This window comes from Piliocolobus tephrosceles, chromosome 1 (assembly GCF_002776525.5).
Source record: "Piliocolobus tephrosceles isolate RC106 chromosome 1, ASM277652v3, whole genome shotgun sequence".
NCBI classification, from domain to species: domain Eukaryota; kingdom Metazoa; phylum Chordata; class Mammalia; order Primates; family Cercopithecidae; genus Piliocolobus; species Piliocolobus tephrosceles.
Genome location: NC_045434.1, coordinates 14,607,207 through 14,626,259, shown reverse-complemented (window position 1 = coordinate 14,626,259; position 19,053 = coordinate 14,607,207). Strand labels below are relative to the sequence as shown.

Genomic DNA, 19,053 nt, shown 5'->3' with positions numbered 1-19,053 from the left:
TTTACCTTTTCCTTCACAATACGTATACTTTTAATTTCCTTTTCTTGTCTAATTTCATTAGCTAGGACTTTCAGTACGATGCTGAAAAGGACTGCTGAGTAGAGACATACTTGCCCTACTCCTTATTTTAACAGGAAAGTTTCTAGTTTCTCACCATTAAGCATGGTGTTAACTGTACGTTTTTGTAAATGTTCTTTTTCAAGTTGAGAAAGTTCCCTTCTATTCATAGTTTGCTGCTTCACAATATGATTTTAATATAAAAAAGCAGTACATCAAGTAGTGTGTACAATTTCATTCCGATTTTTGGGACAACTGTATTTTGCATTGGAAAAAAGCCCGGAAGAGAATATGTTTATAACTGAAAGTCATTTTTGGCTGGATAATGGGTATTTTCTTTTCCACATACTTCTGTCTTTCCTAAATTTGCCCCGATGAAAAATAATACTATGAAAGGTGATTAGGTAGTCTGGAGAGAATGTCTTTTGGCCGTTGGGGGCGGTGGGGTGGTAAGGAAAAACATGAGAAGCTTTTAAAATGGAAATCTATGAAGAGATAACTGATTTCGTAATTGCATCATCAGTGGGAAAGTAAGCTCTCTGAGGACCAGGTCTGACTGACACATCCCCACAGCGTAGTAGATTAATACATTTTGTGTCTCAGCGTTGCCTACGAAACGCCATTTATTCACCAGGCATGCTGAGCGTGGAACTAGGTTTCTTTCTTTCCAAGTAGTTTTGCTAGTTTAGAGAAAGAGAGAGACAGACACATAAATACATACAGAGAGAGAGAAAGTACTGAACCAGGAACAGCAGGGTCTGAGTCAAAAGAGAGGGGCAGAGGAGCGCGTCCCGTGCCCCAAGGCTGCCACGCGGAGCGCCGGCGCGGGGTGCGGGTTCCGGGGCCGAGCGCACGCCCGGAAGGTGGGAGATGGGCAGCAGCGCCCCCGCCTGGCCCCTGTGCGCCCCGACCCGACGCCTCCCCGCCCGACCAGGTGCCTCGAGTGCGCACCGCTGGGAGGGCTCTCCCGGGCTCGGCGAGACTCACGCCCGCGATGTGCTAGGGCGGCGGCGACGGTGACGGGCGTGGGGCGCGGCGCTGCCTCGGCTGCCGGGTAGTTGCAGCGAGCGCTCGGGCCGGCCTGGAGTCTCCGAGCTGAGCCGCCGCGCCTGCATCGTGCGGCACGCCGCGGAGGCGCTCGGGGACAGACCGCGCGGGCGCGCACAAAAAGGCCCGGGGCGACGCGCGCTGCGCGGACCCTCGGTGGGCAGCGCACCCCAGTCTCCGCCGGCTAGCGGCTGCAGGGAGCTCCGGCCCGCGGCCCCTCCGCCTCAACTCTGGGAGCTGCCGGCCCCACTCTGTCTTTGCCTATGGGGATCCGAGAGTTTCCCAGCGGCGCACCCAGGGGAAAGAGCATCGCTGTGTGAGTAGAGCCCCGGGCGTGGGTGAGCGAGCCGGCGGGCGGGAGGCCGGAACCCCGGGGTGGCCCTTTGCAGCTGGGACACTGGGCAGTTTGGAGCTCGGGGAAGGGCGGCGCGCGCGGCGGAGCTGCTCGGGAAGTTTCAGTCATTCTTTCCCTCGCCACTCGCTCCAACCCACACTGGCCCGAGGCGCCCAGGATAGGGCACTGGGGACAGCTGCCCGGGGAAGTGGGTGAGTGGCGGCGGGAAGGGAGCAGCGCGGGCTCTGCCGCGGCGCTCGCCCCCGGAGGGCGCCGGCCGCGTTCTTGCTCTCGCCCTGGGATCTGCTCCTCACGAATCCCCTCCTCTCTGTCCACGCTCGCCGTGTCCACCCACCTGCCCGTGGCGCCTGCGACCTCAGTGGCATGAGGAGGTCACCGGACGTCAGCCCCCGGAGACTGTCCGACATCAGCCCCCAGCTCCGGCAGCTCAAGTACTTGGTGGTGGACGAGGCGATTAAGGAGGATCTGAAATGGTCGCGCTCCGTGGAAGATCTCACCAGCGGGCCCGTGGGGCTCACGTCCATCGAGGAGCGGATCCTGCGCATCACTGGCTACTATGGCTACCAGCCCTGGGCAGCGAGCTGCAAAAGTAAGACCCCCTCCAGTCATTTTCCTCCTCCGCCGGTCCGTCTTGTTACCATTGTCACAGCAGCCTCGGGGAGCGCATGCAGCGAGGCGTCCAGCCACCCCGTCCCGCCCTGCCTGCTGATACAGACCCAGGTTTGCAACTTTGAGGAAGAGGCCTGGAGACGGAGTTCTCCTGGACCTCTGAGGCTTTCTGATGCGTTCTCTTACACTCCTTCTTCTCCCACACACAGGATCTCTCTGTATACTTATCCCTCCGCATCCTTATCCCTCCGCCTCCAAATGTGGGGGACACTCTTATGTGGCAGACCATGGGAAACAGATCAGAAACTCAAAGTATCCCGGACAGTGTAGCTTCCCCGTGGATCAGAAAGTCTCACAGGGCCCTGGGTCAGGTCTCACCAGGCTCAGCTGGAGAAGCTGACTTAGGTAGCCAGGATTTTAACTCTTCCTTGCATCTCCTAGCCCAGATGATAGAGAACAATTCTTGGGGTCTTCATTTTAGATGCTATTCACGCCCTTTTCCCCTGGATTTTATCGGTCTTCAGTAAGGAGGTTCTATAGGGATCTCTCTAGTTGGTGGTGTTGGTCCAAGCAAGATGAATGTTTGGTGTCAGGTGGAGAAGCTGAAATGGTTTTCTGCCAGTGGGTCCCAGCTAATGACTTTGAGGATGCTAAGATCAATTAGACAGACATTATCTTATGTCACCAGGACTAATTTGATGTACATTTCTTTTTCTCACTTTGCAAGAGAGAGGTTGATTATGATGAAGTCCAGATATCTATAAAGAGAACCATAATTAGGTGGTCTCATCACTGTAATTTGACATAAAGGATTGCCATTTGCCACCTCAGTCAGTATGAGAAATGGGCCTTGACTTCTTTCATTTGAAATAAAGACTAGATTAATAGCTTGTTGATTTTGAGGTTTTTCTACCTTTTATTGCTTAAAATTGAAACATTCTTTATTGGTCTTTAGGGGAAAAAATGGGCGTTTGTAATTTAATAATATTCATCACTAAAAAAAAATATCTATCTTTAGATTATTCCTAAAACCTTCGAGTCCAAGGCAAAGGTCAGTGGTATGCTAGCAGTTAGCTGGTTAGTTTTACATTATTTGCAGGAAAAAACAGGATTTGAATGTTTTGCTTTCATGCAGCTTTTGAAAGACTGCATTTCATTGGGCATAAGCCTTTAAAAAAATTATCTGTATCTCTTGCAATCTCTTGCCTCTGCTGCTAAAATTGTAGCTGATTACAAAAGGAAGACAAGGGGCCAAATTCTCTTTTTGGTTGGAAAACCCTGGGCATAGGATAACAAAAATTAAACCCCATCGGAAACCATATTTCTTACGGGCATGGATGGAACACTCAATTTTTATTTCTGCTTTCTACATTTCTGTTAGAAAATAGCCATTTTCTACTCTTATTTCCATTTTCTACTTCCTTAATAACAAAAGACAGTGGTATAAATGACAGCCTTCATAAAGTCATCTCTTTAGTGCTTGAAGTCATAAAAAGGTTTTATCTTTATAAATCTATTTGTGACTGGCTGCATGTGCTTTGTGGAAGTTATCACCAAGGTTTGTGATTTGGGGACTTGGCAGAGAGCTTACAGCAGTGATGACTGTTCACTACAAACATATTTTGTAATTAAGACAAGAGAAGGGCCATGTGGAAATGGAGTCCCTGGCATCACTGGAGGTATTCTTAAATGCCTCTCTCTGAGGCTTCATTGGAAGAGTAAATATTGGCAGGCAAGGCTACAGTGATCACTGAATATGAATAAAATCAACTCATTCCACTCTCTCTATTCCTGTGAGGATTCTTCTTTATTCCAAGGTATTTCCTTGTTACTATAACGCTTTAGGTGACAACTGACATTTTGGTGAATTAATTAGGCGTTATGTTTAAATTTAGAGAGGGTAATGTTTTATTAATGTATTAATGTAGCAAAAGAGGTGTTTTTTTTGTTTTGTTTTTTTGTTTGATTATTTGTTTTGTTTTGTTTTGGTTTTTGAGAGGGAGTCTCACTCTGTCACCCAGGCTGGAGTGTGGAGTGCAGTGCTGAGATCTTCGCTCACTGCAACCTCCACTTCCTGAGTTCAAGCGATTCTCCTGCCTCAGCCTCCTGCGTAGCTAGGATTACAGGCATGCGCCACCACATCCAGCTAATTTTTGTATTTTCAGTAGAGATGAGGTTTCACTATGTTGGCGAGGCTGGTCTCAAACTCCTGACCTCAGGTTTTCCCCCCACCTTGGCCTCCCGAAGTGCTGGGATTATAGGTATGAGCCACTGCACCCGGCCCAAAACAGGTTTTAAGGCAGACCTTTTGCTGTTTGCCATTTCTACTCAATTAATAATAATAAAGAAGCTTATCTATTACCTGTAGGTGTCACCTAGTTGCTTTCTTTGTTGGTTGGTAATTGTACTCTACAAATGGGGAGAGATGATGGTTACAAAAAAAAAAAAATTTTTCATGATCTCCAGAGTGAGTTATGGAAGCTCCAAGCTATTATGTCACCTTTCAGTCATCTTATCTATGTCCTAACTGAAGGAATTGCCATTGAAAGTTTTTAGACTCTTTGAGAGATGTAAGTCACTTGCCCTTGTAGCAGAATAAATCACTTGAATGACCCAATATTCATTTGTATCCTCTTCATTGTTAGATTTTATTTGGGTTGTTAAGATAAATGAGGTAATTGTGAACAGTACAGAAATTACCTTTGCTCAATATTCTCAACTCAATCATTTGGATTCACAAGTTTCACTCTAGACAAGAGAATTTTGTAAAGGATTTTTTTTTTTTGACAGAGTCTTACTCTGTCACCCAGGCTGGAGTACAATGTCGTGATCTCAGCTCACTGCAACTTCTGCCTCCTAGCTTCAAGTGATTCTCCTGCTTCAGCCTCCCGAGTAGCTGGGACTAGCACCACCACGCCTGGCTAATTTTTTGTATTTTTAGTAAGAATGGGATTTCACCATGTTGACCAGGCTGGTCTCAGACTCCTGATCTCGTGATCTGCCCGCCTTGGCCTCCCAAAGTGCTGGGATTACAGTCGTGAGCCACCGTGCCTGGCTTAACATTTACCCAACTTCCCCCAATAATAGTTTCTTTTTTTTTTTTTTTTTTAGAAAGAGTTTTGCTCTGTCGCCTAGGCTAGAGTGCAGTGGCACAATCTCGGCTCACTGCAACCTCTGCCTCACAGGTTCAAGCGATTCTCCTACCTCAGCCTCCTGAGTAGCTGGGATTACAGGTGCCCGCCACCATGCCCAGCTAATTTTTGTATTTTTAGTAGACACAGGGCTTCACCGTGTTGGTCAGGCTGGTCTCAAACTCCTGACCTCGTGATCTGCCCGCCTTGGCCTCCCAAAGTACTGAGATTACAGGCGGGAGCCACCGCGCCCAGCCTCGGATTCTTTTTTAAAAATCCCAAAGGCTCCTATGTCTGAAAGAGATGGCTTTTATGAAACATTCAACTGAGAATTAAACTATAAACAAGTAAGCAGGAAGGGCCCAGTTCCTCTTCACAGTGGCAAAAGTCCTCCAAGCTCCACATTCCATGTTTTTGAACCAAACCACTTGGCAGTATTCCTAGGAATTCTTCAAATTATCATCTGTGAGTGAATCCAGGGCCCAGAAAGCACCTGGGCCACAGGAGGGGCTCAATAAATATTTATTGAATACATGGATGGCTGCTGCCTGAAATATTGACCTCTGGGACAGGAAACTTTGAATGTGCCTCTGTAGTGATTTGTATCATTTACTTCTTCATGCTGACTTCCTGTTATGTGGAATTGCTTTACTCTTTCCTGGTTCTTCCATCACAAGTGCTTCCTGAACCACAGACTGGACCAGAATTCTTGGTGATAAGCTTGGGTTTAGCCCAGGGTTTCTCAGTCTCAGCACTATTAACCCGTTGTGCTGTATAAGTATTTGTCGTAGGGAGCTGTCCTGTACATTGTAGGATGTTCAGCAGCATCTCTGACCTCTGCCTATTAGATGTCAGTAGCTTACCACCCTGCCCCCTAAGTTGTAGCAACCACAGTATCCCATGGGGGGCAGCCTTTAGTTGACACCCACTCTTTAGGGTAGCCCCCAAATTTGTGCTGCAATAGAACTCTCTTCTGCTGCCCAGTAATGCTAAACACACAGGCCTACCTTACAAATTCCTGACCCTCTCCTTCCTTCACCTTTCTTCCTGGGCCACTTTTTAGGTTTTCAGGATGGCCAGATCGAGTAATCATCACCACTGGCAGTACAAGTGTCTTCTGAAGATTTGAAGGAGCCTGTTCCTTCTGCAGCTGGCATGATTCCACAACCAATCATCATAAATTGACACCCTGTAGGATGTGCTTTGGAATTCAGGAGACTCTGAACAGTTTCTTTTAATAACTTCCTTTTCTTCCCTACCTTTTGCCACAGTAGAAGAGAAATGACTGTTTAAAACATCTTCTGCTTCCTTTTCCTTTCTTATTTCTCTGGGGTGGACACCAATTAGGGAGGAGATGGCTAGAGAAGGGAGGAGGAGAATCAAAGACCAGGAAAAATCTGTATAGTAGACAGCAGCCCCAGGCCTCTGATAGGGTGGGGCAGCCGGTGGCATTTCTACACAGGGATGGTTGAAGGAACATATCTTGGAGTTTCCAGATAGAGGCTGTGCTGCAGGATGAAGGAACATCTATGAATACTCCTTTATTTTCATTTATTCATTTAGCAAACCTTTTTCCAACATTCAGTGTATGTCAGAATAGAGAGAGAAGTGCTGGAAGAGGCACTGTCCAGGTGTGCCTTCATCTAGAAATACAGGTCAACACAAACCTGCATTAGAACACAGACATTCTAAGGGTGGGCAGGATGTTTCACTTTCCAAAAGGTTTCCCTAAAGAGTGTTTTCAAATAGTGAACTCTTAAATCCTTTTCTGGGAAAAAAAAGACCCCAAAACATTTTAGGAAGAGCTTTCTTGAAGGGGATCATGCTTATTGCTTAACATGAGGTGCAATTATCATTTGAGTAGATTTATACACTATGTTGAATATCAACTATTATTCACTACAGGTTCTGGTATGTTGAGATTTAAATGATTTTTTTTCAGAATGTGAATGGATTGAGTTTTAAGTCATTTGTAGAATGGAGAGAGGGTCAGTCTTAAAAGACCGACTGTCTCTAACCCACTCCACCCACCACTGGCAATGTGAACCTGGGGCAGGAACATGTAGGTTACTGAATAAATCCCAGCTTATCTGGGTGGAGGTTTTCTAGTTCAAGCTGAAAAAATGTAGGGCACTGAATAACACACCTGGTGACAAGGAAATTGCATGTTTCAGTATTCTCCAGGTTTAAAAGTTGTAAAGGGTTTGTATGAGGTGAGGGGGAAGGGCTCATGGGGAAAGGCTATCTTCCTAGTGTCCCTGTCAGTTCACACTGAACTGTGAGTATATGTTGCGGCGTAGATACCAGTGCTAAATGGAACAGTGCCTTGTAGTATCATTGAATTCATGGTGAGCAACTTCTGTTTGATCCTCCTAAAATAGTAAAGGTCAGGTCAGCAATTCAAAAATGACCCACTTGTAAGAGATTTATAATTTGGTTGTAAAAGTTTATTCTAGAATGGAGCTTGGCATATGAAATATGAGATGGAAAAGATTTTAAAAGAAAATAATTAGAGGGCTTGAGGGGGTGGTGAGTTGAGCATTAGAGCACAGCGTTTTTTATTGGGTCAGATAATTAATTTTATTCCTACGTATGCTAACAATTTAGTAAATAGTTTCTGAGTTTCGATGTAATGAAAATGCAGAACTATTATCTTTTAAGGAAACGAGGTGACCCCAGCTCACTCAGATCATTGTCGTGGGGTTATAAACCCTTCACGTCTGCCATGGGGTTAGAAATCCTTCACACCTATTCATGTGCCTTTATTTTCTTTTATTGATTTAGCAAACTTTTAAAGCATTTACTACGTGCAAGAATACAGAAATAAGTGATGGGAGACATAGTCCTCACCCTAAAAGCTTTCCAACTAGAGCAGGTGAAATCTGAAGTACGCATGTGGTGGTGATGGGGAAATGGCCTTACCTCCAGGGAAGTGAAGTCTTCCAGGCTTTAAGGAGACATGGGCAAGGAGAGTTCTCGTTGCTCTTCAGAAGTCCCTCCTGGATCTCATTAAAAAGAGTGTAGTCTAAAACACTCCAGCTTTGAGCCCTGGTCCTTTCCTTAAGCAGCTGGAAACATTCAGGTTAGTTGCGTTCAAACATAAATTCTCATACAAATGCACCATTGATGTTTGTTAAACATTTTACTGTAAGCTGTTTACTGTGAGCTGAAGGGTGTCCACTCAGTTTTTTTTTTTTTTTAATGTCTGGAGGAGCAGAGGAAATAGAATTCACATCCCAGCTTCATAGCTATATGACAAGTTCACTGCTATCAGCCTCTAGTTTCACTGGGCATGGTGGCTTTGGGAGGCCAAGGTGGGTGGATCACAAGGTCAGGAGTTCAAGACCAGCCTGGCCAAGATGGTGAAACCCAGTCTCTAAAAAAAATATGAAAATTATACGGGTGTGGTGGTGGGTGCCTGTAATCCCAACCTCTCGGGAGGCTGAGGCAGAGAATTGCTTGAACCTGGGAGGCGGAGGTTGCAGTGAGCCGAGATCGTGCCACTGCACTCCAGCCTGGGCAACAGAGTGAGACTCCATCTAAAAATAAAAAATAAAAATAATAAAGGAGATAATAGAACTAGTTTCTAGGATTGTCATGAAGATTAAATGAAATACAGCAGTCATGCTTTATCGGAGGGAATGCCCACAGGGCATTCCAGGCCCCCAGTGGCTACTGTGGATAGTAATCAACCCAATATACACAATTTTTTCTTAGACAGTAGTGAGCACGTGGTGTAGACAGTGTGGATATGCTGGACAAAGGGATGATTCACATCCTGGGTGGGATGAAATGGGAAGGTTCAAGATTTCATCACGCAACTCAAAATGGCACATGATTCAAAACTTGTGATACGTTTGTTTCTGGAATTTTCCTTTTCATATTTTCAGACCATAGTAGACCAAGGATAACTGAAACCATGGGAAGCAAAACCATGGATAAGGGAGGACTCTTCCAATGTCTGTACAGCTGGTATCTATTAATGCACCTTTATATTCATTTATTTTAGCAAATCTTTTGAGCGTTTACTTTGTGCCAGAATGCAGAGATTAGTGATGGCAGACACAGTCCTTGCCCTAAAAGCTGACTTCCTGAAGTGGGTGAAATCTGAAGTGCTTGTATGGTATGATAAAGGTCAGTTTACAGTGCCTGGAGACCCCTTTCTCACATCGGTGAGTTCATTCTTCAGCTGGAGGAGTCATTCACAACAGAAATAGAGGGAGGTTTGCATTCCAGGTGAAGGGACAGCATGTGCACTGGAACGTAGTCAGCTGTTGCTAGAAGGTAATTCCGCTTGACTGGAACATCATGGGGTGGGAGTGTAATGTATGAAGTTGGACTTGTGAGCAGAAACAGACTACAGTACATTACAGTACCAGTCATCTGATGCCTGTCACCTTCCTCATCCAGGTCCCAGCCTAAGTGTCACCTCCTCCTGAGAGCCTTTCCTGATTACAGGAGGTCCTCTTGCATCTCCTGTAGTGTTGTCACCTCTTTTACATAGTCATGACTAGTTTAAGAAAGCGGCTGAAGCTCTTGCAGATAGAAAGCTCTCTAGGAGCAGGGCTTGTTATTATGTCTGCACCCCTCACTGTGGTCTTGGCATATAGAACTCTGGTGATTCTTCCACAGTGCACAGAGCATCTCAATCAATAAACGTTTGTTGAATGTACTAATAAAAGGCCTAAGTGGCCATTTCCTCGTGCACCTACACAAATGGCTCCTAAGTAGGCATCTACATTTCTGTAGCATCTTCCAGAATTATCCTGCATAGAGACACTTCTAATTGCATTCTTCTGTCAAGAAATGGGACTCCCATTGCTGGTTCTCTTCAGTCTTCACTTTAACTCTGCTAAAAACACTGACAAGTAATCACACTCCTAGAGCTTACATTATCCAATCTTATGTTGGGGTGTTCTGTTCAGTTTTGATAACTTTAAAAAATGATATGGAAAAAATGAACAGGGCCCAGGGAAATAAGAAAAGAATGTATTAATGGAATCAAACATGTGTTCTACAGAGAAGGTTAAAGGATTAGGGGAGGAGGAGATTAGGTAAGAACGTGACATGTCTTCATGAGAACCATCAGAGCAGACACCTTTGGAATGTCTTCCCAGCTCAAGACCCCTTAACTGCCCTGCACTACATCCTCGGTTTGGGCCCTTAGCAGCCAGACTGGCATCATCTTCCTCCTGGGCAGTGTAGATTAGACCGGGTTAGACTCCTGATCCATGCTAACTCACTCAGCTCCTCTCTCCTCCAATTTGAGGTTAACACCAGAAAGTTGGGGTCTAGTCTGACAGAGTGGTCTATTGAGTGGAGGAGGCTGGTCTGTCTCCCATATGGATAGAGAGGCAGAGAAAGCTAGTCTACATAAAAGAAGGCAGCGGCAGGTGTGTCAGGTAATCCAGAGACAGCAGTGGTGGTTTCCAGGACTTTGTGCTGGGGCCTGTTTCCCTCCTACATCAGTGTGTTGCTGCAGCTTCTTCTCCAAGCCCCTGAGACACCACTGTTGCAAAGCAGCAGCCTTCTTCCTGCTCAGTGAGCAGAAACCAGGTTCTGTTCCATGCAACTAACTGCAGGCTCCTTTCTGGATAGGATTTCAGAGCCATTTCCATTCAAGCCCATGCATGACAAAATAAGGATCCATGTACCAATGAAGTTTCAACTGGAAAAACAAAATCACTTTCTGACTACTAAGATCATAAATAAGGTCAGGAAGCCTCAGTCACTGGAGAGATTCACAAAGATATGGACCCCCAGTCACTTGAGCTGGATTAAGTACTTACTTGTCCCACAGCAGGAGGATGAACAATATTTCTTTTTTTTTTTTTTTTTTACATGATGTATTTTGGTTCAAAGCAGTGGTGAATGTGCATTGATTAATAGAGCAAGGAACCAGTTTTGTTTCATTATCTTACTGCACAACCTAGAAAGGGACTTGTGCAGTTAGGAACCTGGTAAATTCTTCCGGTGGATGATGGTGGCAAACACTGAAATGATTGCCTAGGACATGGGCACAGATTTTTCTTTCATTCAGCTTAATTTATGACAGCATTTGAGACTGGAGGAAAAGAATTGCTCTCCTCAGGTGATTTGCAGTGTTAAAGACTAGAGGCTGTTTTGGACTCCTCAGACAGAGATACTTAGTGCAACTGCTCAGAACAGTTTTCTGGTTTTGACAAATGTTTTCTGTGACATTCAAATTTTCTCCTTGTCAAGCTGCTATGTACCATTTCCACTACTTGACCAGATCAGGATCTGTCAGGAAACTATTTTTTATCTTTCTTCACCACCTACTTGTAACAATGTGGTGTTATAAAAATTCAGGTCTGTCCTCAAAAGTTTTATTCAAAGGGTCAGAAGAGAAATGTTTCTTAGTGTATGTCAATTTTGCTGCCTTACTTTCTTTTCAGAAATTGAGTCAGCTCACTTTTGATGAATGTACATTAAGATGTCCTGTTCTTAGCCAGTGATGGTGGTGCAGACCTGTAGTCCCAGCTACTCTGGAGGCTGAGGTGGGAGGATTGCTTGAGTCCAGGATCTCAAGGCTGCAGTGATGTATGTATGATCACAGCACTGCATTCCAGCCTGGGTGACGGAGCAAATTCCTGTTTCAAAAAAAAAGTTCCTTTTTTCTAAAAAAAAAAAAAAAAAAGGAATAGAATGATGATGGTAGGTGTATTAGTCTGTTTCATGCTGCTGATAGACGTATCTGAGATTGGGCAATTTACAAAAGAAAGAGGTTTAATTGGACTTACAGTTCCAAGTGGCTAGAGAAGCCTCACAATCACAGGGAAGGCGAGGAGGAGCAAGTCACGTCTTACATGGATGGCTGCAGGCAAAGAGAGAGAAAGCTTGTTCAGGGGAACTCTTCTTTTTAGAACCATCAGATTTCATGAGACTTATTCACTATCATGAGAACAACATGGGAAAGACCTGCCTCCATGATTCAATTATCCCCCACCAGGTCCCTCCCACAACATGTGGGAATTCAAGGTGAGATTTGGGTGAGGACACAGCCAAATCAGATCAGTAGGTATGGGACAGTTGAGTTTTGTGCAGCATTCTGTTCATGCTGTACACGTGTGAGAGTTTAATAAACATTTTCCATGGTAAAAGTACATTACACTAGTGTAAGTACCAAGGAAGAACTGAAGTCCCTTCCTATATACTTTCTTTTCTTTAAAGAATCGGCCAGATAAATAGTTTGAAGACTTCCAAATGCCATATTCCAGAACAACTAGTTTCAAAGGTTTATTCAAACACTTACTTTTTTGTTGTTTTTTTGTTTTTTTTGAGACGGAGTCTTGCTCTGTCGCCCAGGCTGGAGTGCAGTGGCAAAATCTCAGCTCACTGCAAGCCCCACCTCTCAGGTTCACTCTATTCTCCTGCCTCAGCCTCCCAAGTAGCTGGGACTACAGGCATCCACCACCATTCCTGGCTAATTTTTTGTATTTTTAGTAGAGACGGGGTTTCACCGTGTTAGCCAGGGTGGTCTCGATCTCCTGACCTCGTGATCCACCTGCCTTGGCCTCCCAAAGTGCTGGGATTACAGGCGTGACCCACCACGCCTGACCTCAAACACGTTTACTTTAAGTTGACATTTTGTTTTATTAACTATTAAATGTAAAAATCTTTCATTTACTTATTTATTTATTTTTATTTTTAGAGGCAAGGCCTTGGTCTGTTGCCCAGCCTGGAGTGCAGTGGCACGATCGTTGCTCACTGCAGCCTCTAACTCCTGGGCTCAAGCCATCCTCCTGCCTCAGCCTCTTGAGTAGCTGGGACTATAGGCTTACACCACCACATGTGGCTAACTTTTTTTAAAAAAGGTTTGTAGAGACTAGGGTCTCACTATGTTGCCCATGCTTGTCTCAGACTCCTGGCCTCAAGCAGTCTTCTCAATTCAGCCTTCCAAAGTATAAGCTTCTTAATATAGGTTTATCTGATTTAGCAGTGGGTATGATTTCAAAGTTACTTGTAAATAAAGTATATGTAATTACAATTAATTGTGAAAATCCTCAGAAAACATAGTACTGGTGTATGAAAAAAAATGTGTTTGTTCTATCCGCAACTGACATTGTATCTGGTGATTGTCTCTCAATACATTGGAGATTTCCTGTGTGGTGGCTGGAAGGTGGAAGAAGGAATATTTTTCAACACCACCATGTGGTCCCTCTTGAGAAGCCCACGGATGAGGTCAGGGCTTCAGAAAATCACTGCATGAAATTTCAGACACTATTCAGGGAGGAATTCATTTGTGAATGGGTTGGAAGCAGATGAAATAAAGGATCCAACTGTTGAATGTAAATTCATTTATTTGTTAATCTATTCAATGATTCATTCATTCCTTCCTCATTCAATCACCAAATAATCCACGACCTCTAAAATGCAGTAAATATATTAGCTCCTCAGGGAAGTATACACTAAATATATGGTATGGTTGTTATTTCTTAGAAAATAACATAGTGGGATTACAAGACATGCACATCTCGATCCATCAGCTGAATTGGATTGGCTCTATGCCATACTTTCTTTGTCTTGGAGCCCTCTCACAAGTGCAGTAAATGTCTCTTTTTGCTCTTCTCTAAATATCTTGGGAGTATTTCCAACCAACAATGACCAGTCTTAAACTAAACTCTATATTGTGTACATAATTTTGCATAATATTTTATTGTAGGACACCATAAACAGCTTCTTAGCTACAGGGGGCAATACTTCAGGGAACTTCTTTTCTCTTCCTTTGGAAACTTGAGCTCTGCTGCTCAAATCAGAGTTCTGATTAAGATGATGGACTTAATTAGTCATGGCTGAGTTTGAATCCTGCTACCTACTTACTGCCTGGGCTCTGGGGGAAACTAGTCAGCCTCTCTGAACCTACTTTTCCTTTTCGATAAAATGACAGTTCCAGTTCAGAGAATTGTTGAAAATATTTTGGGATAATGCATCCAAAGGGCTGAATACAGTCCTGGTGTTTGGAAGGTGGTTAGTTAGTGACAGCTCTGGTTAATATTAGATTATTATCATTGAAAGTCTTGACTTATAAAGGGAATCTTATGAAAGGGGTTCTTTATAAGGCCCTTTCAAAAGGAGAGCTTCTCTGATGTATTTGAAATATAATTTGACTCCCTAAAATAATGCAGGGTGGTAAGTAGTATCAGTGAGCTGCTACTGTGTAATGCTTCCTGGCAATTTACCCTCATCTGATCGCTATGCCTTATATGTAGTGAAACATGGCTATGCACTCCATGAATGTGTACAAGTCTGATTTGTCAATTTAAACAATTAAATTTAAATAAAGTCTTAGTGGCTTAAAGCGATAGTACCAACATTTAAAGACTGTGTTCTCCTCATGTCTGCTAATATATAATACATTTGGCCAAAATAATTCACATGGTCAACCCCAAGTCAAAGGACAAGACAGTACTCTGTCTACCATGAAACCATGGCAATGTGCAGATATATAATGAGGAGTAAAGATTTGGTCCAATAATACAATCTACCACAAGGGCAGAGAAACAGAATTAGCCCTTAGGACACACCTGAATTCCAGTTTTGGGGCTGCCAGTTCCATTGGTGTCATAGACCAAGTCTCTTATCCAGCTTGACCAACATTACCTTTTATGTTCAGTTAAGGGATTCGGCAAGATTACATCCTGAATCTCTTCCAGCGCTAAACTTTTAATGTGTCTGAGATTTATTTACAATGTCTTAGAAAATGTACTACTCTGTAAATGAGAGTTACTGAGAAAAGTAGCCTAATCTGACCTCTTCACTTTGTAGTGGAAAAAGCCCACTACTTTACCCCTGATCCTAAATCATTGGAAACGGACACACATAATAAAAGAGGTTTTTTGCCTCTTACCACTCTTTTTCCTTTTCATTTCTTTTAGTACATTGACTAAAAATATATTGACTAAATCTCTTTGGATTAGTTATGTTGAACGCTACGATGTGGTGGATTGAGTGTTTGCATTTCAAAGCTTTGGAAATGAGAGACATGACCACTTGGATTTCTAATGCAACCCTTAAAGAACCTGAGAATTTCTGTAGGACCCAGAAGCACCTGGTTCTGGGGTAACATTTTCCAGACAGCAGAGGAAACAGAAGAGGCAACCAAGGGACCACTCTGGTTTTCACTGGTTTGTTTACCTATGACAACTACAGGGATTAGAATAAGTTTCTTGAATAGGGTGGTGCACTACTGTTGAAGCCACTTCAAAGCTCACTGGGATCTTTGTGGAGAGTAGCTCTCTAGAGATTGAGCAGGTAGAATAAAGCTGGCTGAGACCTATTCCTGGAGGTGAGGAAGATGACAGAAATAGAGAAATTTTAAGAGCCAGGTATAGTGGTTCACGACTCTAGTCCCAGATACTCAGGAGGCTGAGGTGGGAAGATCTCTTGAGTTTATGAGTTTGAAGCCATGATGAGCTATGATTCTGCTATTGCATGCCAGCCTGGCTGCCAGAGTGAGACCCCATTTCTAAAAAAACAAAAAAAGGAAGAGAGAGAGAGAAACTTTGAAAGGTTCTTGAAAGGTGCAGCTACTGGGAGGTGTCGCTTTGAAAACAATTGATGAGGGAAGCTGCCGCAGCCCTGGATGTAGAGTTATTTATTCCACCACTGGAGAATCCTAGTGAACAGAGCTGTCTCTGCCATTGCAGCATGAGCTCCCTTTGATTGGTTGCTCATCAAAAATCTTTTGATTTTCTTTCTTACTGCAAAGAGGTATTATAATTTCCCACCTGACAATCTATAGATGTTAGAAGGTAAGATGAAAACTGTTGAACCATTTATTCGTAGGACCCTTATATTTTTGTGTGTTTCTCAGAGTGCCATTGAAGTTTGTGAACTTTGAAAAAAGGCCTTATCTCACCATATCTCAACAGGTGACCCTTGAAAAACATGGGAGTTGGGGCGTTTATATAGTAAAAAGTACTGCATAAGGCATTTGACTTCCCCAAAACTTAACTACAAGTAGCCTACTGTTGACTGGGAGTCTTACCGATAGCATAAACAGTCAATTAACACATATTTCATATGTCATGTTTATTATAGTTTATTGTATACTATGTTATTACAATAAATTAAGCTGGAGAAAAGAAAATGTTATTAAGAGAATCTCAAGAAAAGAAAATACATTTACTATTCATTAAATGGAAGTGGATCATCATAAAATTCTTCATCCTTGTCATCTTCACCTTCAGTAGGCTGAACAGTGGGAGGAAAATAAGGGGCTGGTCCAAAACAGCATGGTACTGGTACCAAAACAGAGATATAGACCAATGGAACAGAACAGAGGCCTCAGAAATAACACTACACATCTACAACCATCTGATCTTTGACAAACCTGATAAAAACAAGAAATGGGTAAAGGATTCCTTGTTTAATAAATGGTGTTGGGAAAACTGGCTAGCCATATGCAGAAACTGAAAATAGACTCCTTTCTTACATCCTATATAAAAATCAACTCAAGATGGATTAAAGGCTTAAATGTAAGATCTGGAACTATAAAAATCCTAGAAGAAAACCTGGGCAATACCATTCAGGACATAGGCATGGGCAAAGACTTCATATCTAAAACACCAAAAGCAATGGCAACAAAAGCTAAAATTGACAAAAGGGATCTAGTTAAACTAAAGAGCTTCTGCACAGCAAAAGAAACTGTCATCAGAGTGAACAGGCAGCCTACAGAATGGGAGAAAATTTTTGCAAGCTATCCATCAGACGAACAGCAAATGTCCAGAATCTACAAAGAACTTAAACAAATTTTCAAGAAAAAAAAAAGAAAGCAACCACCAAAAAGTGGGCAAAGGTTATGAACAGACACTTCTCAAAAGAAGACATTTATCAGCCAACAAACATATGAAAAAAATGCTCATCGTCACTGGTCATTAGAGAAATGCAAATCAGAAACCACAATGAGATACCATGTCACGCCAGTTAGAATGGCAGTCATTAAAAAGTCAGAAAACAACAGATGCTAGAGAGGATGTGGAGAAACAGGAACTAATGTACACTGTTGGTGGGAGTGTAAATTAGTCCAACCATTGTGGAAGACAGTGTGGCGATTCCTCAAGTATTTAGAACTAGAAATACCATTCGACCCAGTGGTCCCGTTACTGGGTATATACCCAAAGGATTATAAATCATTCTACTATAAAGACACATGCACACGTATGTTTATTGCGGCACTATTCACAATAGCAAAGACTTGGAACCAACCCAAATGTGCATCAAAGATAGACTGGATAAAGAAAATGTGGCACATAATACACCATGGAATACTATGCAGCCATAAAAGAGGATAAGTTCATGTCCTTTGCAGGGATATGGATGAAGCTGGAAACCATCATTCTGAGCAAACTATCACAAGAACAGAAAACCAAACACTGCATGTTCTCACTCATAAGTGGAGTTGAACAATGAGAATGCATGGACACAGGGAGGGGAACATCACACACCGGGGCCCGTCGGAGGGTGAGGGGCTAGGGGAGGGAGAGCATTAGGAGAAATACCTAATGTAGATGATGGATTGATGAGTGCAGCAAATCACCATGGCATGTGTATACCTATGTAACAAAACTGCACATTCTGCACATGTATCCCAGAACTTAAAGTATAATTTAAAAAAGACGGGGTTGGTCTTGCTGTCTCAGGGATGTCAGAAGCATAAATAAATCTGTGTATAAGTGGACCCTTGCAGTTCAAACCCATGTTGTTCAAAGGTCACCTGTATAATATGCCACCTATATAAAGTTCAAAAACTAGCAAAACCAATCTGTGGTTAATAATGATCCAAAGAGTGGATACACTTAGGTGTATGAACTGGGAAGAGGTGTGTGGAAGCCTTCTTTCTGGGGTGGCAGAAATTCTCTCATCATCTGGGTGGCAATGTATATGTGTATAAAAGGGTGTGCATGTATGTAAAAGGGTATGTGTGTATGTAAGAATTCATCAAGTGCTTTGCTAGATATGTTTTATCACAATTTAAAAATCTCTTAAAAAGGTGTTATTTAGGGAGAGAGGGCCACTCCACATACAGACATTGATCCTTGATGGATCAGTTGTTTATACAGGGTGATGACCACCTAGGACTTACGGAAATCGGAACTGGAAAATGAGAACTCTGCTTCCTTTGTTGGTGGTGGTGTTCCATTAGTCTTGAAGGGTGAGATAACTCTTAAACATAATCCCATTTGTTTTGGACATCTAAATGTTTGTAAACGGAAGCACATCTTATTTTCCCTCTTAAAATAAATGATGCCTTTCTTTTTTTTATTTTATTTTATTTTATTATACTTTAAGTTCTAGGGTACATGTGCATAACGTGCAGGTTTGTTACATATGTATACATGTGCCATGTTGGTGTGCTGCACCCATCAACTCGTCAGCACCCATCAATTCATCATTTATATCAGGTATAACTCCCCAATGCAATCCCTCCCCCCTCCCCCCTCCCCATGATAGGCCCCAGTGTGTGATGTTCCCCTTCCCGAGTCCAAGTGAGCTCATTGTTCAGTTCCCACCTATGAGTGAGAACATGCGGTGTTTGGTTTTCTCTTCTTGTGATAGTTTGCTAAGAATGATGGTTTCCAGCTGCATCCATGTCCCTACAAAGGACACAAACTCATCCTTTTTTATGGCTGCATAGTATTCCATGGTGTATATGTGCCACATTTTCTTAATCCAGTCTGTCACTGATGGACATTTGGGTTGATTCCAAGTCTTTGCTATTGTGAATAGTGCCGCAATAAACATAAGTGTGCATGTGTCTTTGTAGTAGCATAATTTAAAATCCTTTGGGTATATACCCAGTAGTGGGATGGCTGGGTCATATGGTACATCTAG

At 43.1% G+C, this 19,053-nt stretch overlaps 1 protein-coding gene across 1 annotated transcript in view; it reads left to right on the top strand.

The window, feature by feature from the left end:
• The first annotated feature begins 965 nt into the window (after positions 1-965).
• SLC35F3 (solute carrier family 35 member F3) overlaps positions 966-19,053 on the top strand; it is a 393,360-nt gene continuing 375,272 nt past the window's right edge. Inside the window, exons 1-2 of the mRNA XM_023216280.2 lie at positions 966-1,420; positions 1,819-2,048. Coding sequence (XP_023072048.1) covers positions 1,368-1,420; positions 1,819-2,048 — 283 coding nt within the window. The 5' untranslated portion in view covers positions 966-1,367. The remainder of the gene's footprint in view (positions 1,421-1,818; positions 2,049-19,053) is intronic.